This window comes from Venustampulla echinocandica, assembly GCF_003357145.1.
Source record: "Venustampulla echinocandica strain BP 5553 chromosome Unknown scaffold_0, whole genome shotgun sequence".
Taxonomy (NCBI): domain Eukaryota; kingdom Fungi; phylum Ascomycota; class Leotiomycetes; order Helotiales; family Pleuroascaceae; genus Venustampulla; species Venustampulla echinocandica.
In genome coordinates this window covers 5,532,283-5,553,434 of record NW_022474205.1, presented here as the reverse complement: position 1 = coordinate 5,553,434, position 21,152 = coordinate 5,532,283, and the positions used below count along the sequence as shown (strand labels likewise).

The window sequence follows — 21,152 nt, the reverse complement described above, 5'->3', positions numbered from 1 at the left end:
GGGAGGCGCTGATCTGTAGCCAATGTCATGGCCCAGCGCTTAAGCAGATCAGCAGCAGCCAACCACACCAGCGAATGGCGGGTTCTTGCTGCGGCCGTGCTGCAGCCCGCCTGCACCTCTTCACCCACCTCTCCATCCAGCTTCCACCATCAGCTTCGTACCCCTCGTTGCCGCTCCCAGGACCCCAAAGCTCCGATCAAATCACCAACCAAATCACCAACCACAGCACCACATCACCGCCCACATACACAATCACATCCGCTCTGCGTTCTTGGTTCGCTCAATATGTCTATTCCTATTCGCGGCCCGCCCAATGGCTGCTCCCGCCGCCCTGTCCCGCCTATCCCATCGACCTGGTGCAACCCGCCAGATCCCGGAGACGCCTATCCCATATATCCTCAGATCACCCTCTGCCGCTCTAGATCATGACCATAGATCATCGCCCCCGCAGCCCTTTTGTATCACGATACGTTTCGCAGCCCGGCGACGAGCTGATGCTTCGTTTCCACCAGGGCAGAAGCAATGCGGTTTGGATCCGAGTCGTTGATAAAAGGGCAAGGACGCCGAGTGTTCCTCCTCTTGACTTGGATTTCAACCACTTGTGCCCGCAATATCGTCAGCACCAACACTCGTGAGCGTCGAAGGGCTCTGGGAATCGACTGGAGTCCTGCACCACCGCCAGAAGACGGACCGCCACTCTCAGCAGGAGCACTACGAGACAAATCCCTCCTCCCAGTGGAAATTGGGGCCATCGTGGGGGCATATCTGTTCTCCCTCTGTGTCGTTGGGTTGGCCTTGATCCTCATCAGCCGCAAGCTTCGACGGAGGTTGGAACTCGCCATCTCCACCAAGTCTGCGGATGTTGAGATGATACAGCCCCAACCGAAGCCCAGCGCAATATATCCATCTCCAATATCACCGTGCAGCCCACGAAATTTCTCTTATCCATCCCCAGTCAAAACCGAGCAGAATCCATACGTTTTTCCAAACTCCAACATATCCCCTATTACACCGCCTGGAACAGACATATTCGTCGACCACAGAATTGTCGAGGCAGATCGCGACATGGCGCAACAGGACTTGGAGGATATCTACGCTCATGTGATGGCGCAGGAGGAAGCCAAAGCCGCGGGCCTGAATCCGAAAGAAATGCCTCCTCCAGCTCCAATTCCAACATTAGGGCCACAAAGACAAAATTCGCCGAAGAAGAATGAAAAAGCCCGCCCTGCAAACATTAACATTGATGACAACAAATCGACCAAGTCCCGGGCATCTTCCATAATGTCCATCCTGAAATCTCCCAGGAAAAAGTCGGTCCGGTCAATGCAAATATCATCCCCTATGTTAACACCTGCATCCGCGACCTTTCCTCGCGACAACACGGCCTCTGATGAAGAGCCATTGTCGCCCCGATACTACAAACCACCTCCGCCACCACCTGTCCCAGCAAATCAGGTACGATATGCACATTCTCGAGACACGTCCAACATTACACCAACGTCGCCTACTCGCAGCATCGCTGAGCAACTAGCACCATACGGCCCTGGAAGCCAACAGCATCGTCCCAACCCCTCTCAAAATTCATTTCAATCCGTCCAAGAGGACCCAGCATCGGCCACCTCGACAAACTCCCAAACACCCCTCTACCCCACACGGAAACAATCTCCACATCCCAACCCGACCGGTTCAAACCCCACTGCTTCCAACAATGGTTCTACACGCACTCTCCCTTTTCGCCAGTTCGAACCATCACTCAAATCTCCGTCCTTCCGCCCAGCAACCAAGACTACAGTTCTGGAGCGCAAACCCGCTTCAAACACCGGTCCACTTACCGGTGGGTTGAAGACGCCCTGGAGTGCGGGCGCCGTACCATATAGTCCGTACCAGCCGTTTACCCCCATGATGCCGATTACTCCACGCCTCGTCACAAAAGAGGACAGGAAGGCGATGAAGAAGGCAGAAAAGAGGGCGCCGGTTACGGAAATGGTTCGAAGTGATGATGAGATCTGGGACGATGGTTATTAAGATATTCTCATATGTTAAATTCTTGTGGATATGGCCTATTTTCTTCACTCTAGGGACGTGTGGTTGGTCTTCAAATAGCGGGCATAGATTGTCCCCTCACTTGGGAAGTGCATTTGATATCTTCGCGTGGGCGGGGTGAGCAAGGCTGGATATAAGTTTCTAATGATACCATGACCATTTAATTGTTTTTATATCTATAAATACATAGAATTATCTTTATTTATTTTTCACACTTGCATACTTTCCAACCACCATCTAGTCCAATGTATTCGTGCTCGACAGATAGTCCTCGATAAAACTGTTCCCAGGATGGAGTTCAGTGTTCAATATTCTCTCCATCGTACCTAAGTAGGTAAGTTAGATTTTCGTTTGACGTACTATATCTCCGTACATGGCACGGTTTTCCCGGCTTATATGCATAGCTGTTCCCTCTCCGGCCTTTACCACTGCTCCCAAATCTCGGGTGGCAATACAGTCCTCATAACTTCCCAATGGCCCAAAGCACTCTTCTGCAACCACGGTGTGAACTCCTCCGTCTCATTCTTTCTCAAAATCCGCATCCCACTAGGGCCCTCACCCTTCTCATTGCTTTCTTCAAAAGCACGCTCATCAACCTCATGCCTAGGCAACAAGAACATTTCCCTCGCCCTACTACCCAAAAGGTCGGCCTCGGTCGGGTCCCGGAAGGTGATTTGGTCATTTGAGGATTCTTTGGTGCAGAATATAACCATGTTGATGAAGTCTCGGCCGTCCTCTAGGATCTGTGCGGGTGGGGGTGCGGGGGATTCCCGGTAGATGCGGCAGCGGGGGAAGACGGACTTTATTGTGCGGATTACTATTAGAGCTGATGGGAGGGTGAGATCACCTGCGTAGTTCTATTGCCGAGATGTTAATTGGGGTAGGAATATGGGAGATATTAATGGAATGCACGAAGCAAGCGTGATGAAGATGGGTAGGTGGAACATACAATAGCGATGACTCCCCACGGAGCAAGCATAGCATGTAGATCCTGGATGAACTCTAGAGTAAACAGATCGACCGGTTCAGCTCCACCAGTAAACACATCATGCACGATATACGTGTATTGCTTTCCTTCTTTTGCAGTCTCCGAGGCGTATGCCACGGCGTCGGCGATTACTGGTGTGTGGTTGGGAGGGAGGGAAAAGTATGTCGTGGCGAAGGAGTGAACCACTGGGTCGATCTCTACGATTGTCGTATCGATGCCGTGGGTTATAAAGGCAGAGGGGGTGGTGCCTATTCCCAGTCCACTATTAATTGTTAGAAACCAAGGTGGAATTCAACTGCGAGGAAAGGGGTTGGTACTCACATGACCAAAGCCGATGACTGCTCATCAGGAACAGGCTGTGGTACCACCACAAGACGAACGGCCTCTAGCATTACGAAGACGCCGTAAATAGGTTCGGCGAGACCACTTGGAGACTGTGTGGCAAGCCACTCCCCACCGAGTAGACTGTGATCACATCTCATAACTTTGAATCCGTCCTCGGCGCTCTGAATGATGGAGACATAACCCGTAAGAGATTCTTGACGGTCAATTAGAGACCAACCAGTTTTAGTCATTGATGCGTTTAGCCAGGATGTTGCGTGAGGGACGTGGTAGTTGAAGATTGCTGTATGCAGGACTGCGGGAAGGGCATATAGCAGGAGTTTGGATGGAGCAAATATGCTGTAGAGACCTGCCAGCAGGATCTCGAGCCCGAGTCTAGTATGGATGAAAGTCGATCCGATGGTTTGCTGGATATATTTTCCTGAGAGGTATTCCATCGTCCTGTAAAATGCATAAGAGGAGATCCCGGGCATGGCGTCAAACAACCATGGTAAGCGGCCTGGATTCATGTCCAAATCGTCCAAAGTGGTAGCTGTGGATGAAACTGACAGCAACAGTAGCGGAAAGAACGTGACGGCCTCAGTGATAATAGGTCCATAAACAGCCCCCATGAATCCACTGATTTTAAACATAAAAAACTGCACCACAGGAATATAAGCGGCGATGACCGGTAATAGCGTGACGGGTTTGACGGGCGACCGCCGCCGAATAAACAGATTGAAAGACCATCCTAGAAAACAAGCCGCCATGACCCCCTGGGAATGCCATATTGAAGCTGGAATAGATCCATATATAGGAGATAAGGTGAGTTGGGATGCATTGGAGTAGATGGCTGACAGGGTCAACAGCGTGCCCGATTGAAGTAATACCAGAGCTTGTCCCGTCGCCCATTTACTCCATGTCTCTTCTTTAGCCTTGGAAGCTAGAGCCTTAAGCTCTTGTTCAAAATTCTTTTGCGTAAGTAAAGGCTCCGTTGGTTCTGACTTCTTCTTGGCTGGCTTAGGTGATTTGGAGGTTGTGGATGAGCGAGCCATTTTGGTGGGGCTCGGAGAAAGGAGAGGAAACCGCGATGCTGCGAAAATAGAGGCTACAATAAGAACAAAAGGACGAAATAGTTTAACGAATCACAATTGGTGCCATTACCAGATCACTTTTGATGAGATCATAAAGTTGACTTCTGGAGACGTTGCAGATATTGGTGTACGAAGTATGAGACCACGATTTGAGCCTGAAACGGGGGAGGGACCAGCGCAGGGACCAAAAGCCACAAGTCACGTTACCCGGCCAACATACTAGTGGGAAGCCAAGGCCATAAACACTTGGTATTGGTTTTATTCTAGTAAAAGCGAAAGGGTAGGAGAGGATAGTCTGGAGTGTTCTAATAATATATTAAAAAAAACGAATGGTTGTGGTATTAAAATTGGGACACTCGTTCTGCCATGGATGGACTCAATATGGCATTTTCCGCCTCATTGCATGTAAGGCTAGTATATCATAGAGTGATCATAGTAATAAATTGGATTTGCGCGCTATGCAATGGTATATGGGATAATACAGACATGATACATGTAGGTTATACAGGATGCCATCGTTGCCCTGCGGACGAGAGCCCAACCTGAAAACTCTCGACCCCCTTTCTGAGCTGGAAAGCAACTTTTTTCAACCTGCGATGCAGATTGCCACCACCGTCTTTGGGCAGGGAACCCAAGCCCAATTCATCTTCGCAATTTGCAGGAGATGGTTTAGATCTTGGTGCCCTCCAAAATTGGCCTCGCCTCCTCACTCTTCCACCATCCTCCTTCTCCTCCAGGGAAACTGAATTGGTCCATACTCGCCGCCTTCATCTCAACACTATAACCTGGCTCGGTTGGAGTTTGATAGTATCCGTCCTTAATCACCGCAGGATGCTCGAAATGTTCGTGCAAGTGATCCACATACTCTAGCACGCTCAACTTGCCGCTCACACAAACGTAATCGATCGTGCTGAGATGTTGGGTATATTCTGGGAGTCCAACACCACCGCTATGAGGCACAATTGGAACGTTGAACTTTTTCGCCATGAGAAGCACAGCGAGGACCTCATTAACGCCGCCCATGCGACAGGCGTCAATCTGGCAGATATCAATTGCACCGCTAGAGAGGAGTTGTTTGAAAATCACACGGTTTTGGCACATTTCTCCAGTGGCAACGCCGATTCCGTAGGGGCGGAGAGCATCACGGATAGCTTTGTGGCCAAGGATATCGTCCGGCGAAGTAGGCTCTTCAATGAACCATGGCTTGAATTCTGCAAGCTGCTTCATGTACTCGATTGCTTCGGGGACAGACCAGACCTGTCGTGTATCAGTATAATGCGGGATGAGTATGGAGCAGACAGAGACATACCTGGTTTGCGTCAACCATCAGAATATTTCCATTATCGTAACCAAGAACGTCTCTCGCAATTGTCAGCCGTCTGCGATCCGCCTCAACTGAAGTCCCGACTTTCAGTTTGAAATGCTTATACCCTTTGGCCAGGGTCTCTTGTAATAGGCCCTTCATTTTATCCTCCCCATATCCAAGCCATCCCGCCGAAGTTGTATAGGCTGGAACCGCCTTGCTATCCAACGCCTCCTGAAGTCTTTTGGCCTTGTCACCTTCCTCACTCTTCAGCATAGCCACTGCCTCCTCAGGCGTAATCGCATCGGTAATATATCTGAAATCGATACATCTGACGAACTCCTCTGGTGTCATATCTGCCACGATTCTCCACACCGGTTTGTTCAACGACTTGGCCCATAGATCCCAGATGGCATTGACGACGGCTCCAAGTGCCAAATGTATAACGCCCTTCTCGGGCCCAATCCACCGTAATTGTGAGTCGGAGACTAGGTAGCGCCATGTCTGGCCCCAATTTTCGACGAGGGATGAGAGGGTGCGGCCTTTGATCCGTTCAGCCACATTGTCAATGGCTTTGCAGACGATGTCGTTTCCGCGGCCAATTGTGAAGGTCTAATGGCCCGATATTATCAGTAAACGTCCTTTCGGAGAAATTGGAATAGAGAATAGAGGGAATGGAAAGCGACGTACCATTCCATGACCAGCAAACTTCGAGTCTGTCTTCAAGATGCAGTACGCGGCTGAGTAGTCGCCAGCTGCGTTCATGGCATCGGAGCCGGTCTTGTCAAGGGATGTGGGGAATCGCACATCGCGAGTATCCCAGCCCTGGATAGTGATTTCTGCCATCGTGACGTATAGTTATCAGTCTTGTCACACAGTTCCTAGTGGGGTTCTGGGGATCGGCAGAGGAATGGGGGTGGGGGCGGGACCGGGGGAGAAAGTAGGGAGAAAGTCAAGAAGATGAAGAACGGGTCTGAAGAAAACCAAAGGGAATTGAGGAATATATAAGTAATGGGATATACAGTGAATGAAAATAAGATATCTTGCCCCTGGGCGAAGCAGGTACAATACCCCATACCATGGGTCGCCAGAGAGAAATAATCCCGAGTCACGTAGGTTTGGAGGACGCCGATTGATGGAGAAATCTCGCCCCGCGGCCGCCGCGGACAAGACCCCACCAGCGACCCAATGCGTGGGCAACAGCTAATAACAACATCCTTCTGGACCTCGAATTCCTCACCAGTAGAGTGGGGTTTGGCCGAAAAACATGTTCGCGTTGAAGCGGTCGTGGAGTTGGCAAAGTGTGCGAGTTTCAAGGTTTGTCGGCCTGGAGCCGAGTGGTCCAGGGTTGGTTGGTTGTCTCTTCTGTTTTCCTTGTCCTCTCCATTAGTACCCCCTAATACTCGCCCCCAACACAGGTAGCACACACACATGACTTCCATCGTTGACCGCTGATGCTAGAATGGCTGAGACAATCCAACGACGTGTCTAATAAACGTCTGGAATGCACATTTTGCTGCTTGCCTAGTGGCTATTCTAATTATTGGAACTGCTCAGCTCTTCCACATGAAGAACTACCACCTGGGGGCTGTGTTTCTCGTCGGTCTATTGATTTATTTGGCCCCCTCGCTGATCTCAATTAGGGTAGCCTTCAAGTGAATGTGCTCGTGAACCCAACTTCGTTTCTTCAATTAAGACTTGTTTCCCGTAATGGATTTCAAAGCGTGCAGCCTGAGTTTCCTTGGTTGCGGCCATCCAGGTTATCCATTTGCCCTGGTGGTTTGCGGAGAGGGTACGGGCGTGAACTTGGATATAACCCGGTCGTCCTTTTTACTGCATTTCGCCAATCCTATAATACATCTCTCTCCCTTTCCTCAGCCTGGGTTAATCAGTTCATAATATGTCCGGATTCGAGATTCTTGCCGCAGTGACTAGTATCACAGCAGCTTTCAAAGGTTCTGCAGCCCTCGTCGTCTCCTGGCAGGAGGGAAAGAGAGAACGTCAGGACAATGGCCACAACCAACGGTTATTAAGATCACTCACCTATGGAGCGGCAAGGGTCAAGTATGAATATGACCAGCATTTTGCGAGGCTAGGCCCAAGGCTTTCTTCTGGTGATGGTTGTGTTCCCATTCCATTACAGACGAGGCGCTGCTAACCCAGCTGCAGGTATCTCAAGAGCGGAGTTAGGCCAATGCCTAGTTCAACTGCAGCATCTAAATGCCATGATCACAATGGAGTCGGCTGGCGCCCATCCAGTTGTGATGCCAAGTCTGGCCACGATGCTTGCTATGTCGGATAATACAAGGGAAAGGGCCGTTGCTATATTAGAAGAGCAATATCAACGCATGGCAGGACAAGTCGACCTTCCATTGCCATTTGTTTCTCGACTTCACCGTTGCGCAATCCGTGGTTCTGTAGCCTCTGAAACGGGTAGAGGTGTGTTTCGGAGGGCATCAACTGCGCGACATCAAACTGGGGAAATTATGGCGTCGAGATACTCAACAGGTGATAAAGAGCCGGATACGAAGTCTGACAGGCGACCGCGAAGTTGGATGAACCAACAAGTGCCAACACCTCATCCACCCGCTACACCAAGGCCACTTTCTGAAGGGTTTTACTCCTGACTGAAACTTGAGTAGCTAGTTGTTGTCGGAGGAATATTCAATTGATTACTATTAGATGGTTTTTATGTACGCACGAGAGACTGTTCATACAAGGCCACTGGCTGGTTTAATCCGATATAAACAAATTGAAGAGCTGTCCGTGTCCGAATTCTTAGCTTCTCGAGCTCCACATTACTGATTTGACATTCTTAGGGATAGTGTAGAGTTCAAAAACCTGGGCTTGGGAGACTATATGGTCCAGGACATTATCCTGTGTGCTGCCGTTACTGTTTATATCAAGACCCTATCTAGCTAGACTCTCTATAAGTAGGCACAATATGGCGGCTGTAGTAAGTGGTTAAACGCGACTGTAATGTTATCCTAACGAGGATGGATGCGTGAGTAACTATAGGAGGTGGATGAAAGCGTAGAAGCACGTCAACACATTATAATTCCTCTTTATGGAGCGGATGAATGATGGGCAATTGAAATATAATATTCTTGATATGAAATCAATACCTATCTGATCAATGGGATAGCTGGCCTTCTGCTTTTCGACAATAACTCCTAGATGTTTCAACTCCAGTTAAAGACTTCAACACATTCCCATTCTATTCCATCAGCTCCCTTGATCTTAATTCCAGGAAGCATCTTCATACCCAAATTATCCTCACCAATAGGGAAATCCAACTGTCCAATCCTGGCAGTACTCCGCCATCCACTCACATCATTTTCAACTCCCCAATTCCATCTCCTCACACCAAACTCCTCACCCTTCCTTAGCACACCTTGTACATACTGCCCAACCTTCATGATCATCCCCTTAACAACCTCGCCTTCGTCACTACCCCTCTCAACAGTTCTCAACACCCAGCTGAGAAACTGCTGGTCGCCGGGGATCATCACAGAATCCAAATCAACCCAACACTCTTCATACTTCTCGACCTGCCCCCTAGCAGGGTTGACCATCTCCCCCAGCTCAAGAACCTCATCACTACCGTCGTCTTTGGGGTACATATATCCCTCATCTCTTACCTCCTCCGTCGTCTTGTTATCAACCCAATGTGTCCATTCCGTATGCGCAGCTTTCTCAAGTTCCGCTGTATCTGGGTTGTATATAGCGGCTGTGCTTTTCGCTGTCCCGGCAAACCCCCATTCTAGTCTTGAATCTGGTAATTGCACGGACGTTGGGAGGCAAGCCTCCGAGGGTGAGGTTGGGAGGTAGATGCGTGTGTCAACGAAGTATTTCGCAGCTGAGGTGAGGACAAGTGTGCTGGAGATTGTTCAGTGGGAGAGTGGCATACGGTGGGGATGGAGGGGTAAATTTACTCGGTATCTTCTCCCGCGGGGTCATCCTATTGAACAACTTAGAGAGATCGCAATGGCCGTGGAAAACTCACACCCCATTTAATCCATTTGCGGACCGATATGAATGGTTTGCTTGCCATTGCACATCAATAGTTACGGGATAGACTCTGTGCGGAAGTCTGTGGGGATATCGCGTTGTCGTGGTCGTCGCCCAATGGGGACCGAGGCCGCAAGCAATTGAGGGTTAGGGTCTCGAATAAACCTCGATCTACGGTCTAAAGAGGATTAGATTGGGTCAAACGCAAATTATTTATTGGCCCCTTAAATTGACTTAAAGTACCAGCCCTTTAATGCGGGCGTAGGTAGTTGATTTACTTCAAGGTTACCGCTGAGGTAGCACGGATATCAACGAATAAAGGCAACTACGTATTAGGATAGAGTAAGAGGACGAGTAGGGTTTCAATAACATATACTATAAAGGTGCACTATTAAACTAATAGAGGCTAAAACATATTGACTTGTCTGTAGATTTTAGAAATAGTAAAGGCACTGGTCACGTGTGAGATGATTTGGAGGTTACCTACCTACCTTAGGTACCTAGAGTTTGCAGGACGGAAAGCAGGGAGAACCTTAAAATGCGGCATGGTATCATTATGTTATTACAAGCGATAAAGAGCAAATGGAAGAGGAGAACGAGGAACCGTAAGAATGACACCCAAACACGACATCGGGAGACTGACCCCAGATGAGATATTGAGAAATCCCCGTCCCCATATTCAATCATCCCCGCATGCCCACCAGTTTCGCCGGAAAGCCTCCCAAATCCCAGAGACATAAGCGTATTAGAGAGCCATAGAATTCCGGCGTTTAGTTATTTCCCTTCTCTCTGACCGAAGCACCAGAAGCTCTATACCAGACATCGCCACCCCACCTCATCAGTCTTTCAACAGCCTGGGTGGGCGTAAGGGCTGGTCTAACATCAAGATAGAAGACCGGTTCCCCAGTCGGTTCTGGCGGGCCGGAGTAATAGTCGATCACATATCGTATTTCCTTCTTCTGGCCATTTTGTTCTCGTTGGACGAACCAGTCATGACGATCGAAAGGAGGTTCGGTCCTAGAGGAGAGTTAGAAAGAGGGGGAAAACGTAAAGCAGACAGGTATGAAAGAGGCTTACCCAAAATGGGACGGGTATATCTTTCCCATAATTTGAATCATGGCCGCCTTTGGGGTCATCTCCTGCGGTCTGCCCATGAACCGTATTAACTTGGGCTGCTCAGTGTCGCTGTCATTTGCGGCTGCTGCAGTCCCCGACTCGCCCTTCTTACAGATCTCCCATCCTTTGCCAAAGCCCTTGCTGAATCTGCGCTCCCACTCAACGACTTCGGCCCAAGCTCCCTCATTCAAGAAGTTGTGTACGGATACCATACTCTCTACCGCAGTGGCATCAGTATCGGTATATCCTTTTCGCAACAAAGCATTGTACATTTGCTGTGGCGATGGGTACTCCCAGTTTCCTTCTCCGTTCCCTTTAGGGATGGTGGATGGTTCACGGTCGGTAGGGAGAGCAACAGTCTGATTCTGCGCTCGGTCTTGAGAAAGGTCCGAAAACATGTAGTTTAGAGGGTTATATTTGGAGTATTTTGAGGGTGCCGTCGAGCCGTCATCCTTTGGGAGGTCGGGGGGTGTATACGGACAAGCGGATTCTGCGGGAGGAGTTGGATGTTTGGCTATGAGTCCTGGTGTTGTTGCGCCTTTGCCTTCGTGCATAGGGCATCCTGGCTAAAACCCGGTATAAGTTAAAACCGGACAGATTCTACAGATGTAGTAACAAAGAGACATACCGGTGGAGACGCATTCTTGCCACTGGGAATTGCATGAGGAGCTGCTCTGGCGTTGACCACGGAGACATCTGAGTCTGCCCAGAACCAACCCATGATGCGATATTGGGATGCCAAATGAACAACTATCTGAGGAGAAAGAGGCGCAGGAGAGGATTATGAGTTGAAGGAGCTGAAAAGAGATGTAAGTGGATGCCCCCGGTAGGATTAATTATTAGTGTCAAACTAATACGTTGTGCTGTAACGGTATCCGCAGTTGAAGTTGAAGTTGAGGAGATGGCAACCTGCGATACCTCCAGTGTTGTATTGGCAGCGTGCTGACCATCGTCCAATTGGCGATTTGCGACTAAAAGAGACAAGTTTCTTTTTTTCTGCCAGTGATCCCGGCTGTTTCCGTTCACCGTAGCCTGCTTCGTACGGTACTCGTTACGGTACTCGTTACGTCGTTCGCCGAGGCTCCTTGTGCGTTGCCAACTCTCGCAGCCTCGTCCGCAAAAGGCCGATGATATCTCTATTATCTCCTTAACTCGGTCTTAATAACATAATTGATACAAAACTCCATTCCTTTCACCTCCGCCTTCTCGGGATCTTCAATTCAGTCAGTAGTTGGGATTTATTATGTGCGAATGTTAGCATCACAGCGAAGGCATTGACGTCACCAATCGGGCCTGGATCGGACAGTTTAAAACCAGCCGCATCTTCAATTGTTTAATGGAGTCTCGATAACGTCAACAATCGAACCTCAAGTTTTCCCCTGGGCTCGGCTGGGCTGGTAATATGAGGTCGGCGCTGGCTAGAGGCCGGATATGCCTTGGTCTCCTTCAAACCCCAATTCGACCTCTCCAATCCCGATGCAGCCACCTTCACGTCCGTATCCGAACATCGACGAAGCATGGCTATGGAAGACGACAGAATAATAATGGTAACGGGTTCTTCAGGCAACCACCACGCCGGAAGGGCCTCCTACTAGCTGCGGCGACCAGCCTCACCCCCGCCGCGTTTATCCACCTATCTGAGAAGGATAATGGAGGCACCGAACACACGGCGGAGGGTCGGATGTTAAAGGCTTCAGTGGAGGAACTCGAGATCAAGAGGCAGAGACGGAATGGCAATCGTGGCCTGCGACGATTTAGGGACAAGGCCCTCTTCGTGTTCGATGTATATATCTGGGAGCCTCTATGCACGGGATTGCGCTTCCTGCATCTGGCCGCCATATTCGTCCCGGTCATCTTCACCGTCCCTGCGATTTGGATCGGCACCCGCCAAAAACAGAGGTCGAATGAACGGTCCGGCACTCTTTGGTGGTATTGGTTTCTAGTGAAGTCAATGGAACGTGCAGGACCTGCATTCATCAAGGTGAGGAGTCCCATCGATCGGTGTTGAATCACCCACCCAGACCCTGCTAACTCCTCCAGCTTGGACAATGGGCCGCATCTCGATCAGATATATTCCCTACCGAAATGTGCGAACTGATGTCCCAGCTGCATTCCAACGCCCCTGCTCATTCACTTCACAACACGAAACGAATAATACGACGGGCATTTAATGGACGATCCTTTGATGATATATTCGAAGAATTCGACGAGAAGCCATTAGGCGTCGGTGCTATTGCACAAGTCTACCGAGCCAAATTGAAGCATGATATCGCTGTACCAAGTGATCCGGACCTGGAGGAGCCATCAAACCTGCGAAAGAATGTCCGCAAAAATGTAGATACTCTAATAAAGAGCACGCCCCACCGAGTCCCGTCATCGTATGTTGCAATAAAGGTCCTCCACCCGGGAGTTGAGCGAATGGTGAGGCGGGATCTTCGAATAATGGGTTTCTTCGCGTCGGTTCTGAACGCCATACCGACCATAGAGTGGCTATCCTTACCTGATGAAGTTAGCCAATTCGGAGAAATGATGAGACTGCAGTTGGATCTGAGGATAGAAGCCGCAAATCTGAAAATCTTCCGAAGGAATTTCAAAGAGAGAACAACCGCTTGGTTCCCATATCCATATACTTCCTTCACTACCCGGCAAGTTCTGGTGGAAGAGTTTGCCCAAGGCATCCCACTCTCTGATTTCATGGAGAACGGTGGAGGGGTATTTCAGCAAGAGATCGCGGATGAGGGTCTAGACGCTTTCTTGCGAATGCTTCTACTTGATAATTTCGTCCATGCTGATCTTCATCCGGGAAATATCATGGTCCGGTTCTACCAATCAGCGCATCCCAAGCTCCCTTTCAGCCACCACAAAGACGAAAACCCACAGGACCAGCCTGATGTCACGGAAGAGGTGCTTGCACGGCTGAGGCCATATAGACATAAGAAAGACATGGGGGCATGGGAAGCAGAGCTTCAGAAGATCGATAACGAAGGCTTCCGGCCGCAGCTGATCTTCATCGATACTGGATTGGTCACCGAGCTCAATGCTACGAATCGACGAAATTTCCTTGATCTCTTCAAGGCCGTTGCCGAATTTGATGGCTATAAAGCGGGCCATCTGATGTGTGAACGTAGTCGCCAGCCTGATTCCGTTATTGATCAGGAAATATTTGCTCTGAAGATGCAGCATCTCGTCCTTAGTGTCAAGAGCCGAACTTTGGCCTTGGGCAACATGAAGATTGGCGATATTCTCAGCCAGGTCTTGAGCATGGTCCGAAGCCACCATGTTAGGATGGAAGGGGATTTCGTAAACGTCGTTATCAGCATCCTCTTGCTAGAAGGCATTGGCAGAAGCTTGAACCCAGATATTGATCTCCTGTCTAGTGCTTTGCCTATTCTGCGGCAGCTTGGAGCCCAAAGTGGCGGCGGTATGTTGAGGCAGGGCGATTTCTCCATGTTGAGAGTTTGGGCAGGACTAGAGGCAAGAAAGTTCTTCCAGGCCAGTGTTGAAGATGTAAGTGTTTAATCCATCCCTTTAGGCTCTATACTCACCTTAGGAATAGGTTGAGAGGTGCGTTAAATACGACCAGCTGTCTCCCAATATATAGTGGGGCATTTCGATGAGCTGTTGGCATAGAAGCATTTGCGACCCAGCGCAGGATATATTCCTCTCCAGTTAAATACCATTCAAAACCTCGGCACCCAATCCTTGCAGCAGCCAGGGAACGCATCATCTACATCTCGAGTCGCTGAAGCTGTTGATCCATTTGCGTAGATATTAACGCAGCTAATGCATTTGCATAGCCGCTTCTAAGCATTGATGTTCACTTCTATCGTCGCCACACCAAGTATCAGACACCCTCATTACCTCGAAGTTGAACATGTAATGCAGCAAGTGCTTACATGTCCACTTTTAACGCCGCTTTGGAATGCTATGGCTTTGCTTGAGTGTGCTTAGCTGCACAGTTGCAACCGCACTAAAAGCAGAGGCAGTACTTGCAATACCGCAACACTGCTAGTTCTGGCTACATATTCTTTGAGCGTGGCTTATCAATTCCTGTCAAATTCCGCCACACCTGAAGTAGGCCGTATCTGGGCTTTCTATTGGATGGTGAACATCCCTGCCCTATTGTTCAGTATCTCTTTATGATCTCTCCATCATCTTGTCAACAACTCCGTATGATTTCTCCATCCTGTCAACAACCCTTCAGGGTCTCTCAATCATCCTGTCAACAACTCCTTACGATTGATCTTTTATCCCGTCAATGCCTCGTTACTTCTCCATCATCCTGTAACATCTCATTATGATTTCTCTATTATCCCGTCAACGTCTCATTAATTTTCCGTTATCCTGTCAACATCTAAGAGATACAATCCCTTGGTTATAATTACTATCTTTGTCAACCACTTGTTATCAACATCACAGAAGCCCCTTCCACCCTCCACCCCCCATCCCTATTATCCCGTCACTGTCTGATTATCATTATTTCTCCGTTATCCTATCAACATCTAAGAGATATAATCCCTTGAAGATTATAACTACTATCTTTGTTAGCTCCTTGTTATCAACATCATAGATGCCCCTTCCGCCCTCCAGCCCCTCCGTCACTCTGTCACTCCGCCACCTCGTATACTATTCTTTGATATTATTTTTCTATTTACTATTGTTCTATGTAAATCATGTCGCCGTATCGCCGGGTTACAAGACCGCCGCTTGGCATCACCGTAGAGTATTCCCTTTATTTACCTAGCTTGCCTTGTTTTCCTTTTACACGTTCCTTTTCCTGTTAACCTCAACAGCTACATCAACACTAAAGGTCCCCATCCACTGGCAAGCTTGCCCCAAGTCTATCTATTCACGTGACGTGTATCTAATCATCCTAAACAGTACACACGAAAGCCAACTACAAATCGACAATGAATAGTCTTCTGTCCCGACTCAACAGGCGTGTTTGGCTGGCGTTTGCCGGTGGAGTGGCGCTTGTCAACTTTGTTGTCGCTGTCACGATCATCGTGAACTTCAAGAAGGGTACAGACTTTAAAAGCGAACTTCCCTACTACCTCTGGTGTCTGGTTTCTGTCATCGTCTGGGTTGGCACATTCGGTGCCCTTCCATTTCTAGTCAAACCCCATATACCGCGCACTCATATCATCGACGGAATTGATCCAGAACAGGGTCTTGAGCTGGATAACGTCAACATCTCTCAACAACAGAATATAGTGGGCTTGGTAGCTGAACCAGCCGCAGCTGATGGTGCCTCTGCCGATGTTTCCGACCCGGCCACAATTGATGAGAACCCTGTTGCCACAGGTGGCGGTGGTGATGTTCGTCCGGAGGGATCTTGAAAAGGAGAAAGGTTTACAGGCAGCTACGTTGTTTAGGCAGTCGCGATGGGTCTCATTACGTTGTTACAATGGGTCAATTGTTGTGGGACATTCAGATGATGAGCTTTGCTTGGAGAGTTTAATGGAAATAAGGGCAATGTGATGGCTGAGGGGTTGCAAGGCATTCAAATAAACGGTGCTTTCAAGTTTGCAATATGAAGATGGTTGCTTTCAGTTGAGCTAGTCAGTCTTACAATATGACAGCAGTTGTCAGTATCATTTTACTTGGAGAAGTTTTTCAAAAGTGACACTAGTAATTGTTATTAAATAGCTCTGTCCTGCCTCTTCTTATTATCCCGATGTCTCTTCTCCTTCCCAACGATCTTCCGTCTTTTCTTCCATGCCCGATTCGTGTCCCCTCTATGCTCGTAAAACCATTTCTGGAAATCACTCTCGGGGGTTTCAGTAGCCTCAGCTTTACCTGCCGCTCCTTGACTGCGGATAGGTGAACTTGCCCCATGCACTTCATCTTCCTCCTCCTCATCCTCCTCATCATTAGACGTCGGCCAGAGAAATCTCTTATTAGCATGCGCGGTATCTGGTGTTGGTGCTGCGCTGCGAATACCCCTGTATTCGAAATCTCGTTGCGTGAATGGTGTTGTGGGGACTCTATCATGGGTTTCTTCTTCCATGTCTACGTCCCCGTTCGTATCGGCTCCAAAGAAGCTGAACGATGATGCTGTAGGCTTGGGAGCCGATTCGGTATCAGCAGCTACCTTGGGTCTTTTGTAGAGCGCTTCCAGTGGATGGACTTCCGTGTTGATTGGGATTGCCTTTGCTTCGGGGCCGGGTATTTTAATACTTAGGTTGGCGGCAGGATTGGACGATGATTGCGGCCTTGAGACGGGGCTGGATTCGGTGACGTCTTCTGAGCTATCGGAAACCGTATCCTCAGATTCCTCTTCGGAGACATCTGACGAATCTTCTGATGAATCATCTGAATCTGAATCCGAATCTTCTGATGACGAGCCAGATGTTGATGTTTCGGAGTCTTCTACGACCTTGGATGCAGCTACCTTGGAAGAACTCGGTACTGTAGCTACATGATCCGGTTCGTCTTCCGAAGCGCTTGAATCGTCACTCGTCCCCTCCTCCGAAGTGTCGCTCTCGTCTTCAGAGTCTGCATGTGCTTTTGACCCCGCCTTGTGGGGTTTCGCAGACTCCGTGTTTGGTTTCGATCCCACCTTCTTGGGTTCTGGAGCTTTCCGCGATTTTGTGACTACCTGCTCAATAACATTGCCCCCCTCATCCACCCATCCCTTCCCTTCCACGAATTCTGTCACACCTTTGGTGTTACCACTCCCAGACCTGTCTCTCAAAAACGTCGCATATTTCGTGGTTTTGGAAAACTCATGCACAACAGCCTCCGTCCCAGCCTTTATCCGTTTCTTTTTCTCCAATTTCACATCCGAACTTTTCGTATTCGCAGCAACATTGGGTGGCAGGATCGTTTTAAACAAGCACTCTGGATCCGTGGTATATTTCGACTTCGTCTTCTTCTTGTCCTTCTCCTTTTCTTGGTCCTTTTCTTTGTCCTTGCTCGATTTCCCCGCCGCAAGTGGTGTCGTCCATCCCCTCTTTACATGCCGCTCTCCAATTTCAATACCCGGCACGGTCTCATCTCCCCGTTTCCTTTTCTTGGAAAGATCTGTCTTCGGTCTCTTCGGGTGAACCTCAGCAGGCTCCTCTGGTTCTTCAACAGATATTTCTTTCTTTGGTCGAGATTTTTCAATTCGAATCTTTGTTCCTTTTAGAATTGACCCATTGAGCTTCTTCTTGAGCTTCTCGGCATCCATGATTGGGAGGTCCACGAAACCGTAACTCTTCTCTGGGAAGGTTTGGATAGTAGCGTAGGAGATATTTCGTGCGCTCGGGAGGATCGAAGGCGGGATAATAGTCGTGAGGAGGTCAGGATTGAGCGGAGTGATATGCAACCTGGTATACTCGGCGGGGGTAGTTGGAGGCACGACATGGGGTGCCATATCCGTATTCTTATTTTCGTGCAGCGGTCGGGGAGACAGCAATGAGTTGTCAGCTGCAAAATAGGAGATCTACCGCAAGCATTATAGACGTGGGTAGTTGTGATACCTTGGTATAACTTCAAACTGAGCAGCTACAAAAAGCGAGAACAAAGTAATATTTCTGTCGGCGTCGGCTAAATTGCTGAATCGGCTTTCCGCGTACCACCTGGCCGCCCTCCCCGACCCACTCATGTTTATCCGCTGGATAGGGGCCTCCATCTGTTTTGCTCCAGTTCATAATGAAATTTGGAGAAGGTTTGTAGATGTTTTCGATATTGGAGAATATTGAACTGAGCCTTCAGGTGAGTTTGTAGATGTGTCGCATGAGCTTAAAGCCAAACGTTGGTCTCTCGGTCCTAAATTTAGGCTTTACCAACAACACCAACGGCAACATCCTGGTGATTCAATACCTACTAAGGTAGGGACTCGGGACGCATAATTTTTAGAAACCATATTCCCTCGCCTTAAAAACTATTTGCATCGAATTATATCTTCGGCCGGGGGACGCCACCTCCAATAATGATTCTAAGGTATGATTTCCTACTTCGTATAGGACGATGGTTTCCAAAGCTCAATTAGGAGCCATTATTCCAATCGTTGTTTGAAAAAGAATGCACACATTTCTTCAAGACCAAAAGTTCACTTGAGCTTCAATGATCTATAATTCTTAAGTCATTGCATCACCAAGACGAGTTCCCTGCATCAATATAAATGTTCCTATGAGGCCCTGAGCACCCCAGCCTTACATATCGGGCATACAATGTCTCGCTAAGTGCCGGGATCACACAACCACCACATTTTAGCGAAGAAAAGTGCAACGAAAGAAAGGAAAAAAGAACTGCAACTTCACAACACTTTATCAACAATATAAAAGATGTTAAAAAAGGCAAAAAGAAATCTGATTAGGCCGGATCTGGACGCTGTGGGAATTGAACCCACGACCTTGGGACCGAGCCGAGCGTGCGGGGTGCCGCAGGAGGGTGCGGAGTTCAAAAAAGGGTAGTTTTTCTTTCCGGAGCGAAGCGCAGGACCAAGAAATCCCCTTTTTTTTTACTCCGCACCCTCCTGCGGCACCCCGCACGCTCGGCGAAGGTGTCAAATAACCAATAACCCCCCCCGAACTCTTGTCTTCTTGCAAGAGATCTATCAACCACCATATCAAATGAATGCAGGCCACAGCGTGGCCCAAGAACAAGACTGGGGTAGGACAGGGGGAGAGGAAAGGGGGGTGCACAACAACCTCTACCTCGACAACCAAAACTACCAAGGCATGGAGCTCGGTACTCATCCAGATGAGGACAAAAGAATACTTCAATGGCCACCTCTACAAGATCAACATGGTAGAATTAGTATCCTGTAAGTGTACCGACGCATACCAAGTAGCTACACACTTTATTGGGGGCTGGCTGCGCATTACACAGAGGGCGCAGAAAACGCTACGTAGGGAGCTGTATGAGCTGTATGATCAGGGACGCCAGGATCTTCTTGGATAGTAGCAAACTGAACTGATCCCAAAAACGATCAATTTCATTATAGCAACAGGTCTGCTGGACTAGTTTGGAGTTAACAATGAACAGCTTTCAGCACTGCAGTAGGGAAGGAGACGATTGAAGATTTAGGGGAAACTAAGTCTTCAAGGGGCCTGGCACAGAGTCACAACATATATATACATACACAGAAGGGTAGCATTCAGCTAGAGCTTACAGGGAGCTGGGGATACATCAGGTCTTTTCTTTTTAATACTTCGGAAAATGTAGAACCTCGTGTGGATTGAACTGGAGAAGTTGGAGGCTTGTTGTGTGACTCTTCTCACACAGGATCCTCGATGATAGGACAAGAAGTTTGGTAACAGTATCGTTGAGAGAGGGAAAGGTGTCGATGAGAGAGTGTGTATATATTCGTGTGTTGTGTGCGATAAAAAGGTGAACTATATGCGAGATGACGGAAATACTGTGTATAAAGAAGAAAGGATGGTGTTAAAGTCAGGCTCTCCCGTAGATCCCCTAAAAAGGTCATCAAACTAATCATCGATCCGGTTATTATCTTCCTTATTAGATAGGAAGGTAAGATCTATAGCTTTCCCACCTATTGTGACTATCTTTTCCTACGAATAGACATCGGTAGATCTGTAGATGTCGCCTTCAAGGTCGGCATATATATATATATATATTGGGCTGGGTTGTTAGATATTCTCGGCGATATTCGGCAGATATAAAAGAGTAAAGCTGAGGGGAAGGTTGACAGTTGACGGGAATGGGCTAAATAATCAATAAAGAAGATTAGAGAGAATTGGCAGTCGGTGGTGGGGATTGAGGTCGAGAGGCTAGCAAATAGCAGTGGGAGAGGAGGCCTGATAGTCAAATAGTATAACAGGTTGACCAGGGCCTGGAGACTTCCGAACCCCTGCTGGGGATTATGGGCGGCGCTCTCTGTTCCTGCTTTTTGCTCAGTATAGGTTCTCACGAGCCCTCCTCCGGATTTCTTAACGGTTGACCGACGATGAATTGCATGACTTGATCGTCGTGAATACCTTGAATTACGGCAGCTGACAGAGCTTACGTATACTTTAGATCAAAGTTCAGAAAGAATTTGTTGTACGATAGGTATAAGAGGTTATTGTGAACTTAACTTATTGCTTGTGATTTCCAGTAGCGCACGTGATGGAGGAGGCCGAGCAACCTAACGTAGGTAAGGTAAGGTACTCGGCTACGTTTTTTCTTTAATCGTATATGCCCTCCCTAGTCTAGTAGTCTTATAGCCCCTCTATTACCAACCGCCCCTAATTATCGAGGAACGCCTGGATCATCGAAGAACGCTTAGATCAATCGAGGAACGCTTAGATCATCGAGGGACGCGGGATCATCGAGGAACGCCGGG

General features: G+C 48.5%; 9 protein-coding genes across 9 annotated transcripts; 4 read left to right on the top strand and 5 right to left on the bottom strand.

Moving 5' to 3' along the window:
- Positions 1–522: 522 nt before the first annotated feature.
- On the top strand, positions 523–2,025 carry BP5553_01709 (Uncharacterized protein; the record flags this gene model as incomplete). The annotated part of the gene is made up of 1 exon (XM_032010332.1): positions 523–2,025. One exon carries the CDS (start codon positions 523–525, stop codon positions 2,023–2,025), a length of 1,503 nt encoding a protein of 500 aa, XP_031874386.1.
- A 440-nt stretch (positions 2,026–2,465) lies between these two features.
- BP5553_01708 (Spermine synthase) lies at positions 2,466–4,407 on the bottom strand (the record flags this gene model as incomplete). Its single annotated transcript, XM_032010331.1, has 3 exons — positions 2,466–2,900; positions 2,993–3,293; positions 3,353–4,407. 3 exons carry the CDS (start codon positions 4,405–4,407, stop codon positions 2,466–2,468), a joined length of 1,791 nt encoding a protein of 596 aa, XP_031874385.1.
- Positions 4,408–5,115: 708 nt separating this feature from the next.
- Positions 5,116–6,595, bottom strand: BP5553_01707 (putative Mitochondrial enolase superfamily member 1; the record flags this gene model as incomplete). Its single annotated transcript, XM_032010330.1, has 3 exons — positions 5,116–5,703; positions 5,756–6,361; positions 6,440–6,595. 3 exons carry the CDS (start codon positions 6,593–6,595, stop codon positions 5,116–5,118), a joined length of 1,350 nt encoding a protein of 449 aa, XP_031874384.1.
- A 1,054-nt stretch (positions 6,596–7,649) lies between these two features.
- On the top strand, positions 7,650–8,376 carry BP5553_01706 (uncharacterized protein; the record flags this gene model as incomplete). Its single annotated transcript, XM_032010329.1, has 2 exons — positions 7,650–7,863; positions 7,919–8,376. 2 exons carry the CDS (start codon positions 7,650–7,652, stop codon positions 8,374–8,376), a joined length of 672 nt encoding a protein of 223 aa, XP_031874383.1.
- A 555-nt stretch (positions 8,377–8,931) lies between these two features.
- BP5553_01705 (Uncharacterized protein) lies at positions 8,932–9,709 on the bottom strand (the record flags this gene model as incomplete). Its single annotated transcript, XM_032010328.1, has 2 exons — positions 8,932–9,628; positions 9,660–9,709. The coding sequence occupies 2 exons, from the start codon at positions 9,707–9,709 to the stop codon at positions 8,932–8,934; spliced, it is 747 nt and encodes a 248-aa protein (XP_031874382.1).
- An 821-nt stretch (positions 9,710–10,530) lies between these two features.
- On the bottom strand, positions 10,531–11,597 carry BP5553_01704 (Cytochrome c heme lyase; the record flags this gene model as incomplete). Its single annotated transcript, XM_032010327.1, has 3 exons — positions 10,531–10,777; positions 10,838–11,442; positions 11,505–11,597. The coding sequence occupies 3 exons, from the start codon at positions 11,595–11,597 to the stop codon at positions 10,531–10,533; spliced, it is 945 nt and encodes a 314-aa protein (XP_031874381.1).
- A 681-nt stretch (positions 11,598–12,278) lies between these two features.
- Positions 12,279–14,644, top strand: BP5553_01703 (uncharacterized protein; the record flags this gene model as incomplete). The annotated part of the gene is made up of 3 exons (XM_032010326.1): positions 12,279–12,857; positions 12,917–14,383; positions 14,546–14,644. 3 exons carry the CDS (start codon positions 12,279–12,281, stop codon positions 14,642–14,644), a joined length of 2,145 nt encoding a protein of 714 aa, XP_031874380.1.
- Positions 14,645–15,786: 1,142 nt separating this feature from the next.
- BP5553_01702 (uncharacterized protein) lies at positions 15,787–16,215 on the top strand (the record flags this gene model as incomplete). The annotated part of the gene is made up of 1 exon (XM_032010325.1): positions 15,787–16,215. The coding sequence occupies one exon, from the start codon at positions 15,787–15,789 to the stop codon at positions 16,213–16,215; it is 429 nt and encodes a 142-aa protein (XP_031874379.1).
- A 302-nt stretch (positions 16,216–16,517) lies between these two features.
- On the bottom strand, positions 16,518–18,236 carry BP5553_01701 (uncharacterized protein; the record flags this gene model as incomplete). The annotated part of the gene is made up of 1 exon (XM_032010324.1): positions 16,518–18,236. One exon carries the CDS (start codon positions 18,234–18,236, stop codon positions 16,518–16,520), a length of 1,719 nt encoding a protein of 572 aa, XP_031874378.1.
- Between the last annotated feature and the right edge of the window lie 2,916 nt (positions 18,237–21,152).